This window comes from Oenanthe melanoleuca, chromosome 5 (genome assembly GCF_029582105.1).
Source record: "Oenanthe melanoleuca isolate GR-GAL-2019-014 chromosome 5, OMel1.0, whole genome shotgun sequence".
In the NCBI taxonomy this organism is placed as follows: domain Eukaryota; kingdom Metazoa; phylum Chordata; class Aves; order Passeriformes; family Muscicapidae; genus Oenanthe; species Oenanthe melanoleuca.
In genome coordinates this window covers 54,300,984-54,324,492 of record NC_079339.1, presented here as the reverse complement: position 1 = coordinate 54,324,492, position 23,509 = coordinate 54,300,984, and the positions used below count along the sequence as shown (strand labels likewise).

Below are 23,509 nucleotides of genomic sequence, written 5' to 3'. Positions count from 1 at the left end.
AGCATTTTTTGGCAGCTCTATCTGCAGAACTTGACAAAATGTACAAGTGAGGCAAAGTTATTATGACTGATGATAATGAAGTTTTGGGATTTACTGAAGGCTCTTCAATGCTTAATTGCCACTTAAATGCTTATTCATCACTAATAAACCAAAATCAAAGGCTGATTAAATTATATGCTCTAATTACAAGTACAATAAAAGCAAGTTTTGATTGCAAAGTCAAGTTGTTGGGTGAGGACACCATTTTTAGAGGTCAGCTCAGAGCTAGCAGTGCCTGACTTCACATAACCTAAGCTAACTTCCTTCATCCTGCAGTAAACAGAGCTGTGTCTTTCATCTCTTTGCTACAGCAATTCTTAATTTTAATAATGCTGATGTTGGTAACAGTGCACACAATTTCTTATAGCTGCACAGGGTACCAGGTTAAGATTTTTATATTGGATCCAGTTGAAAGCAAAAATCTGGGCTGTGCACTGTGGGCTCCTCCTCAGTCCCCCCAGGTGTTTCCTGTGATGGTCCCTCAGAGGCTGAGTGGATGTTCCAGGCACATTCAGGTAGAATAACAGATGGCAAACACATATTGCTGTTTTCCTGGTCATCCTCACTACCTGAACAGTCCTGCTGTGTATATATTGAAATCTGATTTTTTTTTTTTTTTTTTTTGGCAATTTGTTTAGTGGCAAGAATTCCAGATTCCCCTATGAAGCAGAAAGAAACAGCTGGATACTAAGGCAGGAGCCTTCCTTCCACCTGAGGGTTAGCAGAGGGCACCTGAAGTGCACAGTTCACCTCATGCATCCTCAGGTTTTTCTGTACTTGTTCATAGGCAAAACAGTGGAGCCAAGCTTGAGCCACTACCCTTCTTGCTGGCTTTTCCCAAGAACCTCAGTCACCCCACCCACTGAGATTCCTGAGTGCAAAAGGCATGCATTATAAAGCAGCTCAGATCTGCTGCTTACTCCCTTTTGGGAGGGGCAATTTCTTGAGAAGGAAGATTGTCACAGCCCACAGGCTGTACAGGTTTGTGTTGGGAAGGTGCCATTTTTATTTTTGCTTCAATATCTAATCTCTTTACCCCAACCAAGACAGGTTGACACTGAATTCAGCACTAGCCCAAATTCAGCACTAGCCCAAATTCAGCACAAGGCCACTCTACGAGTTCTGTATTTCAGAACTCTTGATCCTAGAATACAGTGCTTACATAACTACTGAAGTGTCTTGTATACAAATTCTAAAATAGTCATTTATTTGCATTGACAAGAAAGAAAACTGAGCAACCAGAGGTTTAAAAAAGGTACCCAAACAGGCCACAAGGTGTAAAGAACCAACCTGGCCTGAAGCATTTATTATTTTTCTCTCAACTATACATTAGTAAGGTTAGTCAGCCTGAAGTCTAGACACAATAGCAACACTGACACATGGCCAGTGCATCAGGAAAGAACTGATCTGCTGCTGCAAGGCAAGCACAGTGCAGCGCTAATTACCATCGCTATGAAATCACTCTGGATGCCAGACCTTTTGACTCTCTGCTTTTACCACTGTCTTAAAGAGATCAGCAACTTTTACACCTTCAAATCTTATAAAAAATGATCAGAGAAAGCATTGTCCCAAAAACATCACCTCAGAGAAAATATTCTCACTCTTAAAGTTGAAAGTGTCAATTTGAGTAAAATCTTTATTTAATTTAGAGTTTCAGCACCTGCAGCTGATGTACTGCAGTCCACAGCAATGATCACTAAGCAATCAGGAGCCATTACAGCATGAATAATGCTGCAAACAGTAAATCACCAAAAGCAAATTATTAAAGTACCTGCTGTATACAGCAAAGCATGGGAAAGTGTCCCAAAATTTCCAGTTTGAAAATCTTGGCAAGTTAGTAGAAATCTGGGTCATGGTGTTCTGAAATTTAATCATTCCATAGAGGCAAACATGATTACATCCCTTTGCCTAACAGCATGAGGTAAGCAATTGCAAAGGAATTCTTCATTACAGGTATTATTTTGGCAGTCTTCCCAAGGCAGTAGTGGATTTGATTAGCCACTACTCTCTACAGCAGGAACTCCCACCCACATATGGCTACTGGCATACCAGGAGAGAGGAAAAAACATACTGGGTTAAATAATTCAAGATAATTTTTCAACTGACACAGAAGCAGAATGTACTCTCTGCTTATATTTGCTAAGCTACTGCATCAAATCAGCCTTACACATTTCAGGGGAAACAAACTTTCAGAAAACAAACTTGGGGGTTTATTTTGGGGTTTGAATCCATCCACAAAACGCAAATCTGGTCCCTGAGCACTGAAAAGAATAAAGACAATAACACAGCTGAATCCAACAGCAGTTTATTACCCACGCATTGCAGATGAAGTTAGACATTTCAGTTACCAGTCAATATAAGCTTAAGTATTAATTGACAACTCAGAAAGTGTACAATGAGTACAAAATCATTAACAAGAGTATAACAAAAAGTTCTGACGTATTAATTTTTAAAACATCAGTTGTACACTATTATACAGCAACCATTATGTGATCCTCAACTAACTCGGGGCCTGCATTTCAATTGTTTTGGTTAGGTTTTTTTTTAAACAAGTTCTCCAAGAGGTTGAGAGACTGGGTTACAACTGCATTATTTCCCAAAAGACTTCTAACATACAGCCTCACCTTATACAGACAAAGCTGGTTTGTACTTTATCAACACTTCCTTTTATCAGGGAATTCAGTAATCAGAAAAAAAAAAATCTATACATAAAAAATTAAACTCCAATACACAATATTATATGTATATATGTATCTATATTGTACTACAGATTTCATATAAATCAAGTGTAGGCCAAATTTTGGCATTATTTTTAAGTGCATTAAGTTTAATACAAAATCCCCCTCAGACTCTATTCTTACTGTTCCCATTACTTGCTCCTGAACTGATCTTCAGTTCTGATACTTTAGACATCTAGAATTGTTTTAAGAGCTAATTTCCATTTCAGTAATAGCACTCTTATCTTTCATTACACTTTCTAACAAAAATAAACTTGTGGGAAAACTTAGTGACTAATTTAGTCAAAGTTCAGTGACTTATAAAATTCTCCAACTTGATGGGAATTATTTACATTTACTAGTCAGCATCTTTAAGGTACTATTATCCCACTTAGCCTCTCTTCTCCTTTGATCCTACAGGAACAGCTACTGATCATACACTGCAAGCACACCCTGCTTTCCTTCCTGCTCTTACAAGGCCTCTTACCAACATGCAAATAATTTCTGGTGCAGAATGGAGTGCAAAGAAATTTTTCAGATGCATGGCTAAATTTGCTTCAAAACCAGCATGTGTAGATACTTGCTTATTAGAGAACACCTAAAGTGCTACAATATCCTCTCTGCCACACAATATCACATTTTGTTTCCAAATCCAGCTTTCATTGCCTTTGTTCAGTATTGCAAGAAGAACAATGATGTTAGTGACCCAATTAATCTACCAATTTGACAAATATATCATTTGCAGTAAATTTTAAAACAGGCTTTTTTTTCCCCAAAACAAAAACACCTCTTAAGCTTTCCTGTAGAATAAAACAAAAAAGTTAAGTTTCCTCAAAGTTGTTTGTAGAATACAGAAATAAATTACATAACCAACAAACATTCTACATTAGACCAAAGAACCACTTGAGAATCAATTACAGTAAGTTGAGTCACAATACCCCAATAAATCAATTCTCCTCTCATTTGATCTAATTACTAACTTTATTCTGGGGTCTCTTCATTCACAGAATTATGGTACAGAGGGGGAGTGTCAGAAATGTGCAGCCAGTTCCACCTACAGAGAACAGGCTTCCAAGTTAAGCCCGTAAGCAATCTTGTAAAACTGGGGCCAAGTGTGATTGTAACAAGGAGAATCACCCGAAAGCAAGGCTGTCACATCTAGAAGCTGAGTCACTTCACACACACTGAGCCTGCTCACAGGTCAGCACAGACTTGCCTTTCAGGCCTCATTCTGGAAGGAACCAAGTGCAAAACTCCCAGTAAAGTTGGCAGGAGTTTGACAGCAATGCCCCTTCAAATCATGGAATTATTAACTATCTTCTGTATTGTGTGTGAAAAGTGGAATTTTTCATTGAGAAAGCAAATACTGAAACAGAAACAACTTTTAGCACAACAGATGTATTTACTTACAGCATGCAAGGATTTGTTTTCATATATTTTTGCAGCTAACAACCCTTAATTATTTACAAGTTCAAAATTACAATCTTCACATAAGTAGCAACTGCTTATAGAAGTTCTGAACACTTTCAGGAATAAGCAAAAAAAAAAAAAAAAAAAAAAAAGAGTAAAGAATACTGAGAGCAGTAAAGAGCAGTAATTAAAAGAAAAAAAATAAACAAAGGAAAAAACATTAGCTTCTAATATCCAGACAATTTAACACTGTTCTGGTAAGAAAAAAAATAAACAACACAAAAGCCACATATCACATTTGGAGATGCCATTTTAAAAGAAATGCATCTTTCCGTTTGGTTTTTCTTTCCAGGAGAAATGCTGTACATAACCTTAAAAAATTCCAAATAAATAAACAAAACCCAACTCCCTTTGGTTTGCCAATTTACCTTCAAGTCACTCCTCCACCTTCTGATGAAACCCAACAGATTCACAGGTGATCACACAGGAGAAAGCAAAATCAATGTTTTTTTATAAACAAGAAACTTTTTTCCAAAATAACAGATTCTAAACTCACCCAAGATGCAATGCACATGTCAGTTCTGTCTAAGGACCACATCAGAAAAAATCCTGCTCCTATGTTTAAGGCAGTCTCAGACTAATTCACATCTCTTCAAACTCTTGGAAAACAGAATTTTGTGTCAAATTGCTCTCTACCTGCCTGTTGGTTTTAAGGTTTATTTGATACAATAATTTAAAAAGGCAAATTTAGCCTGGAGCTGTTTGTAATAAATGTGCATTGATATCTGGTTCTATAAAGCAGTACCCCTCTCTAGGACTCAGGGAGTTCACTAGCAGGATGTTTTTGCACCACGTCATAAAGGGTTTCAAGCATATTGTCCTTATGGAAAGACATTTGGCTACTTCTTAAAGCTAGGTTCACTTTATTTATAAAGAATTTGGTACCAGCTGGTGCTCACACTTGAAACATTTTTCATGTTCAACTCTAAGAATAGATTAGGGCAAAGAAAGTGCTCCAGTTTTACCTGCTGCTTTGTTACGCCCAATTCCAAGGAATCTTAGCTTATCAGTAAACAAAATTATACTATAATACAAATACTTGTATTTTTAAGCATTTGTATGTCTATGATTCCTTATTCTCTAAAGGTGTTCATATTGCATGACATTTTGTGCTAACTGCCCTCTCGAGCCTAACCCCTTATAAAACATGAAAATAGAACAGTAGAACTTTTTCTTATGTAAACTTCAGTGAAGAACTTGCTGAAGGTGCTGTATAAACATTCTGATGGACATTTCCTGGATAGTGGTACATGGAACATGACATTTTGAACTTACTCAATGTAATGTATAAACACAAAAAATACATTTATGACAGTAGAATAAGCTACAGTGCAATTTTCCTTAGCCTGTTGAAAGCTGTGTGATCTTTTTCACCCCTTCCAGATCCTCCACAGTACATCTCATGTTCCATTAATACTACAAGAGAGCAAGCACAGCTAGAAAATACAGCTTTAATTATGCTCTTTATGATGTAAACTTGAAGTTTCTGTAAGTCAAATATGTACCTTAAAAAATTAGTTTTGCTCACTCACCTTTTCTGTACTAGAATTTAAATATTTTTTGCTATAAACTATAAAGCTAGGATATTTAAGGAAAATTTGCCCTAAATTTCAGAAAAAAGTTATCCTATTATTTTTAGCTATTTTAACTATTATTAATCCTCAGACTAATTAATATAATTGAAACTACACCACTTGCTTAGGGCTTTAAGCATAAGGCATTTTGTGTACATTCCCTCAGCTATTTATTTAATGGCTATCTTGGTGTGTGAAGCCAAATCAGTGGAAATCTCACTCTCAAAAGCCCAGAAATTAATTTGAAAAATTCAAACCTTTTACTGCACATTCAGCATTGAACTGCAAAAGAGGAACAGACACAAAAAATCAAATCCAGAAATACACACTGAAACAAGCTTACCATTTGCTACTTGGTAAGGTCTTTTCAGCTCTGGAAGTTGTTTAACACAGTTCTGAATACCTCAGTTTGAATACATTCATAGCAGTGCATTCAGGATGCACTGGAGAAATGAACCAGAAAAGTTAAGTTTTTCACACCATCCAGTGCCAGCGTACCATAAACCTTAATCTGCTTCAAAGAAAGTGAAGTTAATTTTGTCAATCTACATATTAACAGGTTGGAGATATCATCTCCAACACTAAAAAAAAAACTAAAATTCTTCTAAACCTAAATATTGTTTACAAAAAAAAAAAAAAAAAAAAAAAAATAGGCTTTGTATTCTATCTAATCACCATATTTCCCAACCAAATGATGCTTTTCCTGAAAAACATATACAATACAAAATGAAGTAATTAAGTAATTGGTGTCTGGTCAAACACTAAGACAGTGCTTCCTGCGGAAACCATTCCTGACATGGAAAGAACAGATCAGGCAACACATGAACAAGACAAAATGAAACAGAAAAAAAGGCACATGAAATTACACTTAAAGGGAAAAGGAACATGAAAAGCCCAAAAGCACATAATAAAATCCTGCCAAATTTAGACATCACAAACTGTTCATGTATTGACCTCTCTGTCCTGACTGATGACAATCTGTCAATCAGAATGATTACAAGGTTACTTTAATTGTTACATTGTATTATAACTATATAAATCCGGTAAAAGTTATAACACCTTCAAATATATTATGTTAATGCATAAAAATACAGATTTTTCTAGAATAAGTATTATATTTTCTAACCAAATACCTAAAAGCAGTGGTCCTCCTAGATTAATTTGGAATAAGTGAAGCCCATTTCTTTGCAGAATGGGGTGGTTTTATTGTTTATATGTTTAAATAGTTAATTTTGAATATCCATCCACTGTATAAACAATCTCCAGAAAAATATATCCTCTTGCAGTAACTTACAATACACATTAAAAATACTTACAAAAAGGGACTACTGTTCATTTACAATACCTTGAGCTCAAGGACACAATTCCTGGGTCATTTCATTTATGCAATTTTGATCAGGAAAAAACTGAACATTCTGGTTAACTTGACCATGTCAGCAACATGGACAATCTTAACATTTTTTAATATCTGCCTAATTACATAGGATTTTCAATAAAATTAGGCATTTTTGCATCACAGTATATATGGCATTTCTTAATTTAGCAACAGAAAGGCACAGTTATTAAACCATAAAATACAGTACCTGAATTATATATAATCTAGTGATATCTACCAATGATGATCTGGACATTTTCCTTTGCAAAGGGGGCTAAAGAAAAAGGTTTCTGCTTGTTTATTTAAAAAAATTCAACCTCATTACAAGTTTGGTCCGTTAGAAATACCTATTAGCTGAAATACCTTGAAGCAAAACTTCAGGAAAGAATAGAAGAAAGCAAATTTAACAGTCTATGGTCCAACAACTTGAATTATTACTGTGAAATGGCAAACAGATCATGCATGGAGCCTTCTGATTAGCTGTCAGACATACCTGCTGAAGGGTCAGTGTAGGCAGGTACAGACTGGCAGCCATCCCAGACACAGTCACTGCATCACACACACAGACTTGGTTACAGCAATAAGTCCAAAAACAGCATTTACAGAGGTCAGCACTTCTCCTGGACTGATGCTTGACTGCTGGCCCTAAACCATCCCCAGAGATGTGCAAAGCCCTTTAAATGCTTTGCCTGCTTTGTATTGCTGTTAACAGGAAGACCCAAGCTGGCCAGCCTTCCCTTAGCAAACTAGTGCACCTCTTCAAAAAGCAACTAGCTCAGTTCTCCCTACTCAGGGCGATCCAAGTGCATCAGGAAAGACCAATGAAGTGGAAGAGGCAAGGAACAATGAACATGAGGGAGAAGCCAACCATGCCGTAGGTGATGTAGCGATAGGGCAGCTCCACCTCCATGCGCTGCCGGGCTCTCCGCACGTCGCCGTGCGGGATGCGGAATATTTTACAAGCCAGAGGAATCGTGGCTTTCTTCATGGCCACTTTCGTTAACAACAGAACGATGACTCCGATCAACAAGCGCAGGATGGCTTTTCCAAACACAGTCACAGTGAGGGAGGACAGGGACAAGGGCAAGGCGTGGGGAGGAGGATCCAGCTGCAGACCCAGGATGTAGTTGACGTGAGAGCCGCAGGCCACGCCAGCACCGCAGCCCAGGATCTGAGCCGTGTCTCCTCGCGATGTGCTCCACGTGTCCAGGGTGAAAGAGAAGATGCCCAGGGCCAAATGGAGACTGATGATAATTAAGGGTGCATATTTGTAAGTTAAATTGAAGTTATCAATCAGGTCTACAACTGGATGGAAGACAACCAGGATAAGAATAGCATATAGAAATCCAGCAATAACATCCTGTTGAAGAGAAAGATGGTTTCAGTGTAGGAACTATTTAAAAAAAAACCTCTCATATTACATCAGCAAGAATACAAGCCTAGCTGCTGTAGTGTTAAAACCAACTTGTGGATTCCCATCTTTACCCTTTTACAGGATTAAATCTTTCTTATGTTAAACATAAGGTAAGGATTTGCATTTGATCACCTGCATCCTGACCAGATAACAAATCAAGTTATGACCAAAGGATCCTTCATCAAAGTTGCAGGTCTGGACTTTTTAGTAAGGCCTGTTGTGACAGGGTAAGGGGTGATGGTTTTAAACTGAAAAAGGGGAGATTCAGACTGGATGTAAGGAAGGTATTTTTCTTCCCAATGAGCATGAGGCACTGGTACAGAGGAGTCCAGAGAGGTGGTGGATTCCCTGTCTCTGGAAACATTCAAGGTCAGGTCAGACCAGGCTCTGGCCAACCTGTTCTGGTTGAAGATATCCCTGCTTGTTGCAGGGCGCTAGGACTAGATAATCTTTAAAGGTCTCTACCAACCCAAAACTATTCTGTGATTCTTCTATGATTTTTTTTCTGCTGGCAACATTGGTCCCTGTCCAGGGCCAGGGCATTCCAACCTACAGTCAGCACAAATCCAACCCAGCTAAATATGTTCTGCCAACTTAAGTTTGCTGAAACAGCTCAACAGTGGCTCTGAGGGCCTGGGTGCCAACGCACCCAATAATGGCAGCAGCAGCAGCTGGTGCAGCAGTTAAGGACCACTGCAGCCAGGCAGTCCTGAGCAGCTTCAGCTTTCCACTCCAGCTTCAGAGTTAACAATGCTGGAAGAATGGGAACTGTTTCCAAATATTAAAAGGGGAGGAAGAGAGAAGCTCTGTGGCTTCCGAACTGATTTTCAGTTTTATTATTGTTTTTAATGGTCTTTTCTTAATGAAAAGGTTACACAATTATTTTTTACTTCAGCTTTAAATTTCAGTTGACTGATCACTCAGTTGCATGGAATTCTCTGCTACTTTTGTCACCCTTGATTGTTAAAGAACAATTTGTGCAATCCAAGCACTACAAAGTGGCCCACTTTCACTTTTATGCTTCTCAGCTGCTCCACATGAGCTAGGAGAGTTTGTATTGCTCCAGCTTCAATGAATCACTTTTATTTGCTTCCACTAATTGAAAGCTTGATAAAAGCTCTAGTAAAATTGACTGATATAAACATCAGACTTATTAATTTCAGAAGGAACAAAAACTTTCTGCTCTATTTGCCACCTACTCCCCTCAAAGTGAGGTAATGTGGTTGATGTATGTTGCAGGCACTACATGGTGAACTGTATTCCCTCAAACTCTGCAGAGGATTCAGATGTGAAACTACAAAATAGCCCTGTCTGATTGCTCAGTATTTGTTGCATGACTTTGTTCAACTACGCTTTGTGTCAGCTGAACTATCACTCCATCACATCATCTTTGACAGAGTGATTTTGGATAGGGAAGACTTCTAACTAGTGATGCAAAAATGCCATTTACTTTTTCTGAGCTGCTTTATTTTCCAATGGTCGTTTTACACTGTGCTAATTTACCAGCTTTTCTACTCCCTACCAGGCTTACTCTTTTCTGTCAGCTTTTCTTCTGAAAAACATCTTTAGCCACCCTCGTTAGCAGTCTTGTATTGCAATTACTACCTTGTAGTGTTCTTGTTTTCTCATTTTTACATTGCATACACTTGTGTTTCAGTTTGGGGAGTTTTAATCCTGTGTAATAAATGAGTTTGTTTTTCAAAGATGACAACTTTGTTACCTGGTTTTAGAAACTCTGGTAAATCAAACTCTAGCATATGGAGTGGCACTCTGAGATGTACATGCTTTGAGCAGCTGACGTGCAGTGACCTTTAACAGCCACCTGCTCATTCTGCAAAATGATTTCTACTCTGAGAGGAAAATTTAGTCTACACCTTAGGGCAGTCATCAATTTCTGCACTAAAAAATGACATTAAACACCTGTTAAGTTTCAACCATGGACTGAGTTTATAAAAGGCAAGAATAAGTTTAGAGTGAGAGCCACTTTTAGCTATTTTATCAATTTCTATGCTGACGAAAAGCAAGTCTTCTGTTTCTGTAAAACCTTCAATGTGATGGAAGTTTGTAAAATCAGAAAAGGATTGAAACAGAAGTTCAGTAGTAGATTAGATTATTTTCTTACCAAAATTGAATGCATTCCCATATAAATTCGACTACAGCAAACCAAAGAACACCAGCAGAATGCCAGGATCAGTCCAAACATAAGGGGATACTGGTAGGGAAGAAAAATGCAGAAACTGTATTAGAATTTGGAAAAAAAAATTAAAAAAGAATCACTCTACAAACATTCTATAATTAATTCAAATTAATGCCACTGATGCTTAACCTTTTCCTTGCCCCAGCCTCCACAGGCCTAGCACAGCACCTTTTCATAAAGTCATTGTTAAGTCAAGCTTTCAACCTTCCCCTCTCTTCTTCGCATTCAGGATATAAGAATTGCAGTGCTTTCATCAGACTTTTCAAAGCAGTAAGGAATGTATCAATCTCTGCAGCAGTTGCCTTGCCATGCCCTGATATCCCAAATTGACCATGTGGGCAGAGACAAGTGTATTAAACTGTGCAACAGTTTCACACTGGGTGAAGCAGCTCCATCACACACAGGTATTGTTAGCAGGTACCCAGGCAGAACTAAGTGGCTTCACTTTTTTTTCCTGAAAAGAAGGAACTTGTAACAAATTACAAAGAAATTTAATTCCTTCCTCAATTCTTTGTTTTAGAGCTTCTGCAATCGTTGACTCAATCTTTGAGCATCAGCATGAAACTCCTAAAACAGGAATCTTTTTTGTTCTTTCTAAACCCACAATTTCCTCCTACAAGCCACATTTTTTAAACAAATATCATCAAATAATTGCTTCCAATTATTTCTGTCTTCTCACAATTTTTTTATTAATAAGGACTGCTTACCAGGAAGAAATAAAATACTCTGCTTTGATAAGAACATATCATATAGACAAACATAGTTTTTTAACTTTCTCAGGTTTTGGATAAAACTATGCTAATTTACATATTACAGCACAGTAAGAAATACTTTCCCCACTATTGCAAAATGCTGTACAAGACAGGACACAGTTTCCTTTTTTGTCACTATTCTATAAAAGAGGCAGTCAAGATAAAATGGCAAGTTTCCAAAATTGCTTCACTTCCTACGATAAACATGTTCAATATAAACAGGCAGCCTCGATGCACTCAAACCTAGAAATAAAATCTAAGAATTACAGGCAGGTTTCTTGCCCTTTCCCTGGTTCCTTTTATAGGTAACCTGAAGGGTAGAATATCCAGGAAATTAGAGAAAACATCTTTAAAATGACTGGAGAAAGTTGTGTCCTCTGTGAAGGCCGCTTAACAGATTGTAAAGTTCCAAAATCAGACTTTTAGTAGAAGGTTTGAGATAGGATTATCACTCCTCTGCATTTTCCCTGGATTTTCAACTCCAGGACCACATTTGTATGACAAACCTAAAAACCATTTCCAAACTAAGAGAAAATCAGGAAGCTTAAGAAGCAGATTTCACATTAAAATAAATTCTAAATACCCAGCTCATAGTTGTGTTCCATCTAGACTAAACGCTACTTCCTGTAGCAACATTTGTCTCTGCTTCCATCACATTCATCTACAAATTGGATCTAAACAGAACTGTGTACTTGTGACTCATTTCTGCCTGGAACAAACTGAGTTTCCTGCCTTTCAGAACTCTGCTAAACCCAGGCCATGCACCAGTAGCTGTGTCACACTCACACATGATTGCAGAGCTATCAGATATCAACATTGCTACAGCAGCCACAAAAGCAGCCCTGGTACCTTGTGAGTGCAGCCACTTCCCCGTGCCCCACTGTGCTTCTCCCTTTGCCACTGCTCTCAGGGTAGAAGGAATGCTGCTTGCACCAGCCTCACACTCTCCCTGCACCGTGCTGCTCCACTCCCCTCCCACAGGGCTCCCCAAGCAGAAGTGTCTATGTGCAGGGACAGCTGCAGCCTCTGAAGCAAAGAGCAGCTTCGAGTTTCAAACTGTATGGCCATCACTTGATACCCTATGTCCATCCTTGTCTCCTGACACACATCTTTTGTGCTTTCAGAGCCCAATCAAGGTAAGGCTTTTCTTTAATAAATAAAGACTTGACCTGTTTCTGCAGTACCTGGAGCTTCAGCAGGAGGATGAATGAAGTGCCAGGCTCAGCAGCCATTCATGATACTGCAGGTAAGAGGCTGGGACTGGGGGAGGAAAATTAGAGCAGCTAACAGCAAAATCCTGAGAAAAAGGGGTATGAAGGAAATAGTCAGGTGAGAAGTCTTAAGAGTCCTCAGCAGGTGATTGTTAACAGCAGGGAGACTAAAATCTGAAAATGAAAGAAGAAACTTACAGGGGAGGGGTTTGAAGAAGAAAAAAACAGAAACTCCAGCTCTGAAGAATGTTTTGGAAAGATTATTTGGCTCTGTTATATCTTATTCTAATTCTGAATAAATACCCCTTAAACCATCTGAGAATATGGGCTAGTTTATTTTCTCTGTAGCAAAACACAATAGAATAGCTTGGGTTGAAACAGACAGTTCAAGGCCATCTAGTCCAATTCCCTGCTGGGAACAGGGACATCATCAACTGGAACAGGTTGCTCAAAGTCCCATCCAACCAGGCCCTGAATGTTCCCAGGGACAGGGTATCCACCTCCTCTCTGGGCAACCTGTGCCAGTGTTTCACCACCAGAAGTAAAAAACTTCTTCCCTGCATCTGATTTAAATTAACCCTTGTTCAGTTCAGAACCTTCACCCCTTCTCCTACCACAAAAGGCCCAAAGGAGTTGGCTCCCATCTTTCTTACAGGCACCTTTTAAGAACTGGTCACAAATTAAGCATAATCCCCTGCATCCTCCTCAGCCTGCTTTCACTCCTACCTTTTCAAGCAGCCACTGGGTTCGAGAATTCCCAGAACACCAAACTGGTAGCACCTGCTTAAAATCTGCCCTGAGGTGGTAAGACAAGCATGAATTTGGTCCTCACACGAAGGGATAAGTGCACAAGGTGACTCAAGGAGAGTATCAGTACTCCCACACACCTCTGAGCTCAGCAGCATGCCAAGTCATACCACCAACAGGGACATCACCTGGATCCTTGTAAAAAAAGCTGATGCCAGAAACTTACTTCCAAATTGTTTCCTGCAGGGCTGACGTACCAGCAAGCCTTACAATAATACTTATAATAATAATGGATTTCAAAAATCTCCTCTCCCAATCATAAATGAATACTCAAAGAAAGGAAAAAAAAAAAAAAAAAAAAGGCTTTTACTAGGCTTTCTACTTAAAACAGGCATATTTTACAAAAGAGAAATATGAAAATTTGAATATGAACTTCTATCAAGTGTTCATGGGAGAAAGTCATAAGTACTTTTTCTTTTTATTATGTTGACTTAGATCTCTACTTAAATGTGAGATATTGAAGCAAGACAGCTGAATTCTAGCAGTTTAGACCCATGGTTCCTGGCATGCCAAATCCAACCTACAGAGGCACAAAGGACAAGAGATCACAAGTTTACTTCTACCCTCTTCCCTGATTCACTGTTGGTTTTACTCATTTAGGCATCACAAGGCAGACTGGCACCACATGTGCTTCCAGATGAGGCTGTGGAAGGTAGTCACAGATCACAGCTGGGAGAGGTAGACATAGAAACCAGGTTTCATTCTCTCTCATTGTTCTTTTTGATAAAAGAATTGATGTATCATCGTTCTTGACCACACTTGGTGTCACTTTCAGTCAGATATTGAGAAGCAGCCCATTTTGGACACAAACATCTCAAATCCTATCTTATGTAAATCCTCAAAAACTCCTTATGCCTCCACAGCAAACATGCCACCTCAACAATTCTGAGAGTGGGTTTGGACTTTTTTTTAACTGCATACTGCTTTTGTAGAAATTAAAAAACCCTGAATCAACAAGCATGTTATTTAAAAAATTGATTTCTTAACTTCACATATTAAGGTGAAGCTAGGGATAAAGCTGACTGAATAAACTACTCATCATGTTTCAGACCTCAATCTTTTTCCCATATCCAGAATCTTCTTTTAATCAAATAAATTGAATTAAATTCATGGTTGTAAAACAGCAGTGAAACTACTCTCAGTAACTCTTTGAAAACTTTATGCCATATGTTTTGAAAAGAAAGCTCCCATCCTATAGAAAATTCCTCTACATCCTCCACAAGAGGCTTGCAAACTTCTGACTGGACTACACACAAAACCTTCCCCATCCTCCTCCCTCTCCTTGATCTTTTTGCCAAGAGTCTTAATAACATAACCATTGTTTAAAAATGCTCATAAGGAAACAATCTGTCCTAAAAGCTTTGACCTAGGTCAGAAAATTTCTTCTTTCATAAAGGAACATTATTAAAAGAAACTAAATGCTCACTTCTTTACCTTTTAAAAGCACATTCTACAGTGGAGAAGTTTCCAGCACCCACAAAGGATTCCAAAGTAACTTTCTAATATTTTCAGTGTTCTACAGTATTCAATGATCTTTTTTAATCATACCATAACTCAGAAGTTCAACTTGAGTTTTAGGCAATTATTTTGGGCTAAAGTTCACTGAAAGAATCCAAGCAGCACTTGGAACAGCAGGCTTTTAATAAAGTATTTGGGCCATGTATTGGCAATAGTCATATGAAAAGCTATAATCAATGTTTATGGGAATGACTCCAGCACCCTGGCTGGACAGATGAATTCAAAAAGCACAGCAAAAAAATGATTTTGTGAAGGCAGCAGAAGAAAAAGAGGATTGTTAGAAAACAGAGACCACCAATTATTTTAAGAAAAATAAAAAAAAACTTTTCTTTCAAAATGGGACAGGTGGTAAATACCACTGGTTAAGCTACATTTATCAATTATTTTCTCCTTCCTTGCACTGACCAACATTAATATCAAGAGACATAAAAACCTCAGTGTTACATGTCACTACAAGAACCTCTTTTTAAAATTCCAGTATAAACTTTTAAATGCCAATCCTGAAGGAAGTTAAAATATTTCATTCTCTGCTACACCTAATCTGAAAAGAAAATGAGTAACAATAGGAATTAGGTTGCTATTTCTTTTCATTGCAGTCATTAAAAAAATAATCCCCATCTGAACACAGCTATCAAGAATCACTTATTGCTTGCTCTGTTTATGGCCCAATACTTGAAACTACATTTTTTCTGAAAAATAGTGTTTTCTCAGTTTAATCACCTATTTGCAAGAACAAGGAGTGCTTTACATACGTACAATGCACCAAGAATAAAGAAACTGCTTGAGAAGTATTTCCTTTGAATACCTTTTCATCAAAAACTTTGTATCCAACCTTAGAGCATTTGTTTTTACATGTTTTCCACTAAGATCCTTTACATTAATTAAAGAATTGCTTAGGCAAAACTGAAAAATATATTTAATGATAATCAACACAGTCTAATAAGACAGGCTGTTGTACTCCTTGGGCAGAGATTCCCTAGTGATATTTGTCAGAACTGGCTGTGCTCTTTTCAAACTTTTAAGAACACCTGCATCAAACAACTTTTTTCAGCTTCTTTTACAAGCTACAGGCATTAATATGGCCCACAGAAGACCTTACATCTCAAACACACAAGACAAGGTCAGTGCTGACCCTCCAAATTCCCATCTCTCTCTCATATCATCATGTGGGTAATTCTGTGTTTTCAGATCATCCCTTCAGCTGTGCTTCCCATGTCAGAAGAGTTTTTGTTTGTTTAAGAAAGATGTACAAGAAGACCAATTAGACAAGCATGCACACATCTCGTTGCCAACATTTCAGTATTTTAGCCAAAGGCACATTTGGGCTTCTCTGAGAGGTGATATGCCCTGAAGGAGCATTTGCTCCTGCACACAGATTCTGTATGTAAGAGATGGTTTTCCATGCGTAGCTTCCAGTTTATCACTACATCAATCTTACTGAAAATACAAGCCTTTCACCAAGGACAGGCATTTAAAACTAGGATGTTCCCCATTCTGCAAAATTCTCACTACAGCACTGCTGTGATCAGGCTGTTTATTTATCCCCAATAACCAATTATTCCCTATTTCCAGTGGGGATCAGAGAGTTTGGCCTTTTGAAATGAAAGAGCAGGCAGACAATTCTAGAGGTAATCTTCAGTAGTGGTCAATCAGAACCACAGAGCAATTCAGATCTCCCTGAAATCCCAATACAAAACTGTCAAACCTCTCTCATTTAATTACATTCACCAGCCTTGGCTGATAAAAGTCCTAGTGTGCAGATAAAAGATTTCTGGAAGGGAATTTCACGTGGTACCATATAAGAGTCTTACACAACCAGTACCACAGAGAGTCAAAAGAGCAGTCACTAAATGAAAGCTGCAAATGAAAAATACATCAGAGAGGCCATTGGAGAATAGATGCACCTAGTGTGGGTTTAGCAGAGGCGTTATCCAGGTCACCATTAGCTGCAGCAGGGTGGAAAGGCAGTCACTGATGACAGGCTTTGCATACAAACACTGCCAGACAGTACCCAGGGAGGACAATGCTGTCATATTCAGCACCACAAGCTGCTTCAGAGGGGAAATGAGCATTGGTTAATATAGTTAAAGGCCTGCTGCTCATCAACCCAGGCTCTGGGCTCCTGCTGAATATCAACCAAAGTTTGCTCAGTGGCTACAGTGAGAGTCAGCAGCTCCTCACTGAGCTCATTAATGCAGAGCTCAGGAAGGAGTGCAAACCCATCATTTCCTAATGCAGACAGCTACTGCTAGAGCCAGGCTGCATCCTGGAAGAACTCTGGGAGAGAAGCAAATTTTCTGTATCCCCTGGCTGATTTTTATTTTTTCTCCTCAAAATAAGCCTGCAGAGTTATAACACATTCAGGAACCACCCCAACTCAAGGACCACTTCTAATAAAATACATCTTGATACCTATTTGAAATCAGCAATTCAGCATAATCAAACAAAATATAAAAAATACTTTTTCCAGTAGTCTCAGCCTGAGCCTTTGGAGATTTTGTGAATAATTAGCAGTTCACACTATCTCTTCCTCCCCCCATCTGGGACATGATATAAGCCAGCCTGGCTCAAACTGTCACTTTTTCAAAAAAAGCAAGTTTTCCTCAATTTTATAAAGGTAACTTTTTTCTACATCATATCAAGATCTAGAACTTCACTGTCTTTTAAGGGTTTGCTCTCCTCTTTCAGAGTATCATTGCTTCAAAGACAGGGGAAGAAAAAAAAGCAACATTTACAACATTCCCAAATTCTCTTGAGTCTTTGACCTGAGCTTTACATTTCAAGGTTACTGAAGTGTCTTTGAAATACATTATTCTCTCCGCAGAAATGTAACATATTAAATAAATACATAAAGATGGATTATGCAAGTAGAATCAAGAGTTTCAGGCAAGCTCTCATAATACAAGAAGAAACTTGGAAAATTGGATACAATGGACAGAACAGTTAGCTATTATGAAAGCTATGTTAATACGTAACTTGCTTCTGACTGAAAGACAGTTTAATTGAATATTCCCTATGCCCAAAGTCTCTAATTGTGATAATTTGCCAAAAACATCTTTAAAATACATTACCTCTGAAAATATTTTACTTGAACAATTGCATTTATAGAGAGTATTTTAGTTTTATAGTCAAAAATCCTTTTGAATATTATGTGAAAAGAAATTAATTGTAACAGGATTGCTTAAAGGCATTGAAAAATTGAAAAGCATGAACTCAACAGGTTAAGAAAATCCCTACTGCAATCCAAACATGTTTTTAAATGGATAATCTGGGCCACACCTAGAAAAATAGGAACACATTTTCTCTGTTCTATATGTTCTTCAAGAAAAAGACTCAAATAGATTGTCTGATAGAAAAGAACTATCACACAATAGTAGGAAGTCATAGATCACTGGAAGCAAACTGCAAATAAGCTACACAAAAAAAGAGATTCCCTCCTCACTTGTGTAAGATAGTTTAGAGGAAGAGCAGCTTGCTTTGGTTTAATATAAACTTCAAAGTGACAAACTCAAAGCTGCCTGTATTCCAGAGTAAAAGTCCCTGCAGAGTTACAGCTGTATCTGCTTAAATTCATCCTCAGCCTCCTTTACTATGATTTGCTGAACCAACAGTCCCAAGATATTGTCTCATCACAATCAGGCTCTGTGTAAGGCTTCTTTATACTAAATATATACAGAAGGAGTTTGCCAACAGGTTTAAACCTAGCCACTGCACCTACTGGTAAATTTGTAGAATTTAATAAAAATCATATTAAAATTCATTTATCTTTAATAGCTTTCCAAGAACTTCTGAGGTCAGTCTTTTTTAACACCATTTCCAGAAAAACACCATTTGCCATGCCAAAAAGATGTCACATAGGTTCTACTCCTTTTCAACAGAAGTAAAGCAGGGAGAACAGAAGAAGTGTCAGATGAAAGGTTAACTCTAGAGGTAAATCAAAATACTCTTGACATGCCATTGGATAATTATTGATTAATTTTTGGAAATAATTTAAAAATCAAGAGGTTTGTTTGTTTTTTTTTACATGAGTATTTCAAAATGACAGAAGTTGGTTTCAGAGAGATATTTTATTCATACCCATTTTCTAAGAAAAAGGAATTAAAATCAAAACTCAAACGCTTTGCTTTTTCATTTCTTAAACACAGTCCTACATGAGTAACAAGGCTGAGCGTTTATGACTTCTTACCATGCATTCATGGTAAATATGTTTAGTCAATTAGCAGAATGTTTCACAGACTGCAGGGGCAGCAGAGCTGGCAAAGCACAGATCGAACTTGTTTCATGGGCAAAAACACCATTTCACAGCCTGTTTGCTGGGTCTATAAAGACAATCGAGACAGGTTCTCCTCTGCACACATGACATCAGTCTGTGCAAAGCTGATCGACTGGTACTGCTAAATGAGCTTTCCCACATGCAAAGAAGTACAAATACAGTTTGTTCTTCCAACTGACATCAGCCCTACACTCACAAAACATGACATTGTTTATATATATATATATATATATATATATATATATATATATATATATATATATATATGTAATTATTATGACTGCATAACTCCAGCAGATAATACTTCAGCTTTTCCTAGCAAATATGAATTCCTTAGAGCTTCCTTTTGGACACATGCATTCACCTTGCAGAAACAGATACATAATCTTTGGTTATAGAGGCCAAATAAAATCTCCAACCCTTAATCACCTCATTCCTTTCAGTCACCCATTCTAGATGCTGAGATAGAGCCACAAAGTGTCAGGCAGTGCCAGCTGATAACTGGTGATTGCTCCCGGTAACTGGGAAGACAAGAGTTAAGCCCCTGCACGAAGCTCAGAATCTGAGTTAGCTCTCTCCACCGACATGACTTATATCCAATTTAAACCAGGCAGGTGTTACAGTAAGGGTTAGTAAACATTAACAACTTAAGAGTCGGATTACTGCTTAACTTCTTAAACATTGCACAGCAAAACGCTGCACTGGAGATTTATCTGGGCAAGCTTCTCCCTCACTGCTGAAAGGGTTCAGCGATTTAGAGAGCTGGATGTGCTTTCCCTGGAGCTGCTGCTGTTGCCATTCTTGCAGCAGCCAGCGCCAAAGCACATGCCAGTGCTTGCGTAAACCAGACGATCAACAGTGTTATTTTAACTTATCTATTGACCCCAAGTGCAATAGCCAGATTTTAGAGATTCTGCTGAATGAAGGTGCTGAAAATAACACAGATTATCAGTTCCTGCTAATTATGAGCACGTTGGTAGATTGTAGAACCTCCTGAAAGTACAAATACCAGAATCATTTCCAGCTTGTGGTTAATGAAAATAAAATCGTTAAAGAAAAGGCTAAAGCTACAACTCAGTGACGCTACAAAGTGACTCGAAGCAAAGAAGGATCAACAAGAAGCCCTTTAGTTACTGGCTCTCCACCAAATTCTCACTCTGTAAAACCAAATGCCTGTATAAACACTAGATGCTCATCCAAACTTCGCGCAAATAGACAGGCTTAAAAAAAAAAAAAACCCCTCACAGGAACAAAACGCAAATTGTTACCGCAAACTTTTCATACGTGCTGAGTTAATCCCCAAAGCCAGCACAACCTCCATTCACAAGACAGAATTACTAAAACACCTCTCGTAACCTGAGCATTTGCTTAAATCACAGGAAAAAAAAACAAAAAACAAAAAAAACCAACAACAAAAAAAAAAGTGAGGCAAGGAAAAAAGGTACGAATGCCACATTTTCTCAACCAAACTCAGCACCTCCCCTCCTGAAGAGAAATGAGATGTGCCACATCCTCACAGCCCGGGGCTGGAGGCACGGCTGAGGACTGAGGTGTGAGCATTACCTGCCAGCGGCCGTAGCTGAGCAGCAGCAGCGCCAGGGGGATGGCGGTGCCCGACATGGCGTGGGTGGAGGGCATGCTGTACTCGGAGTTGTAGAAGACCTCCAGCTTCACCACGGGCGGCGAGGCAGGACGCGGCCAGCGGATCACATCCTTGGTGCACTGCCCCAGGTACATCACCCACACCCAGATGATGATGAGCCTCCGGCCCAGCCAGGCGTCCACATTCCAGATGCAGAAAGGGAAAAAGAGGATGTAGAAGAGCTCGTTGCCCAGCTCCGTGCCCAGGCTGAACAGATAGTAGAGGAAGCGGCTGCGAGTGGCGAACTCCTGGCTGCCGTCCTCCTCCTCCGTCAGCGAGTTTCGGCGCGGCCTCCTTCTCCAGCGCCGCGGGGTTCCCGCCGCGCCGGGCACGGCCCCGTTCCCAGCGGGATGCGCCTGCCCGCCCGCGGGGCCACCGTTCGCCACCGGCCCCCGCTGCTCCGCACCGGCCCAGCCCGAGGGTCCCTCCACCCCGCAGAGCCGCTGGAACGCGGCCACTTTCCGCGGGTCCTGCAGGTGGGCGGCCAGCCGGGCCAGGCGCTGGCCGAGAGACATAGCGGCGGGACCGGGGGACTTCGTCTGAGGGGCGGAGAGGAGGACGGGGGCTCCGGCGAAAGGAAAGCCGCTCTCTGAAGAGAAACCCGCGGGAAGGCGAGATGCCGCGGGACTGCCCTCGCCTCAGCCGGTCCCTCCCGCCGCTCGCTCCCTCACGCCCTCCCCGCTCGCTCCCTCCCTCACGCCCGCGCCGGCCCCGCCCCGCCGCGCCTGCGCGCAGCCCCCACCCCGCGGGAAACGCTCATGGCGGCGCGGATTGGCCGCCGCTCTCCCTCGGTCCCGCCCCCGTGGGCGCGCAGCCAATCGGAGCTCGGCACTGCGTGAGGGGCGCGCGCCGTGCGGCGGCCTCGAGCCTGAGGGGCAGAGGCGGCGGAGGGCGGTTGTGGGGTGGTCTGGGGTAGAGCGGAGTCTTGGGGCCTCGTTCTTCTTCTTCGTTATAGAAACACAGAATCATTGGGGTGGAAGAGACCTCTGAGATCATCGGGTCCAGCCTGTGACCGATCACCGCCTTGTCCACCAGACCATGGCACTGATTGATCCATCTTTCTTAAATACCTCCAGGGGCAGCTCCACCAGCTCCTTGGGCAGCCCATTCCAATGGCTCATCACCCTTTCCGTGAGGAAATTCTTCCTAATGTCCAACTTAAACCTCCCAGTGGTGCTGCTTAATATTTCTCGGAGCCTAAATCTGGTGGTGTGAACACGAGAGGGAAAGCGGAGGCTGCGAGGGGTCAGAGCGCGGCGGCCAGGCCGGTTCCAGCCGTGACGCGGGGCCGCGGGGCCGCTCCGGGAGCTCTGCCGTGCCTGCGGCAAGGAGTCGTGTCTCATGGTCGGGAGGAGACTCCACACCTCCTTGAGTGTGTGTGTGCAGGGCTGGGAGTTCAGGACAAGGGTATTTGTGAGCAGGTACTTCGCAAGTCCGCAGTTCCTGCGGTGTCCATCCTGTGAATGCTGTGAGAAATGCGATCTCTGGTCACCTCTGCTCTCTCTTACTTCTGTCTGTACTACAGATGCTGCTCCTTGGTATTATGTATCTTGCTTTTTAAAATCAGGAGGTTTAACAAGTGATAAACGGTTGCTTTTTGCCATTTTTAACAGGGTGAGCAGTATGACCCAAGCAACTGGTTAGCCTAATAGCTGCCCTAAGCAAAACAGAAAATCTGATATGGAATTCAAATAATAAAAAGTTGAAAAAAAGGAATATCTACAGTGTTTTAGTTAAAATAGCTATCACTACTGTTTTGAGGAGATACCTGACCTGGTGCTGCGTGATACTCTCATGATACAGTGCTAACAAATCATACAAATGGAATTTGCTGCCATATCTCAAGAAGAAATCTGTATGACAACGTAGTTGAAAGAGAGGGTATCTATAAAGGTCCTAGTAGCAGGTTCCATGCTACATGAAACTGTCCTGCTACAATTTTTAGCAATTATCTGGAAGTAGATTCAAACCTGCTGCTGAAAAAATCAGCTCCAGGATTAATGGAATTGTAAATAATGATGAGGATGGGACACTGATCAATACAGTTTGTACAAGCAGCTTGTTCAAACCTAGTGAATTTTCATTTATCAAACCAAATAGCTGTCTATCTTAAAACCCAAGTGTGGAGACCATAACTGGGAAATAGAAGATTCTGAAGGTAATGACTTTGAGAAGGATTTAAGGGTCAGAGAAGTAATCAATCAGATAAGGGCTCTCCATACTGCTATGGCAAAAAAGGATTTATCAATGTATAAACAAAGGAATTAAAAAGTGTTTATTTTACCTCTCATGTTTGACCTCAATAATATCATCACAGGGTAGTGCATACAGTGCTGGTTTTCAGATTTTAAGAATCACATTGGAAAATAAGAGAGAGCAAAAGAATGAAGCAAAATGTTCTGGTGGTTGGAGAAAATGCCTCACACTGGGATGTTTTAAGAGCTCAGGCTGTTAAAGTTATCTGGAAGAGAATTGGGAGGTGACTTGATTGTAGTGTATAGGAACATTCCTGCAGGGAAA

General features: G+C 40.0%; 1 protein-coding gene across 1 annotated transcript; it reads right to left on the bottom strand.

Moving 5' to 3' along the window:
- Positions 1–2,328: 2,328 nt before the first annotated feature.
- Positions 2,329–21,638, bottom strand: SGPP1 (sphingosine-1-phosphate phosphatase 1). Its single transcript, XM_056493543.1, has 3 exons — positions 20,911–21,638; positions 10,712–10,801; positions 2,329–8,535 (listed from the first exon to the last, which is right to left on the bottom strand). Exons 1-3 carry the CDS (start codon positions 21,502–21,504, stop codon positions 7,984–7,986), a joined length of 1,236 nt encoding a protein of 411 aa, XP_056349518.1. The 5' UTR covers positions 21,505–21,638; the 3' UTR covers positions 2,329–7,983.
- Positions 21,639–23,509: the final 1,871 nt, after the last annotated feature.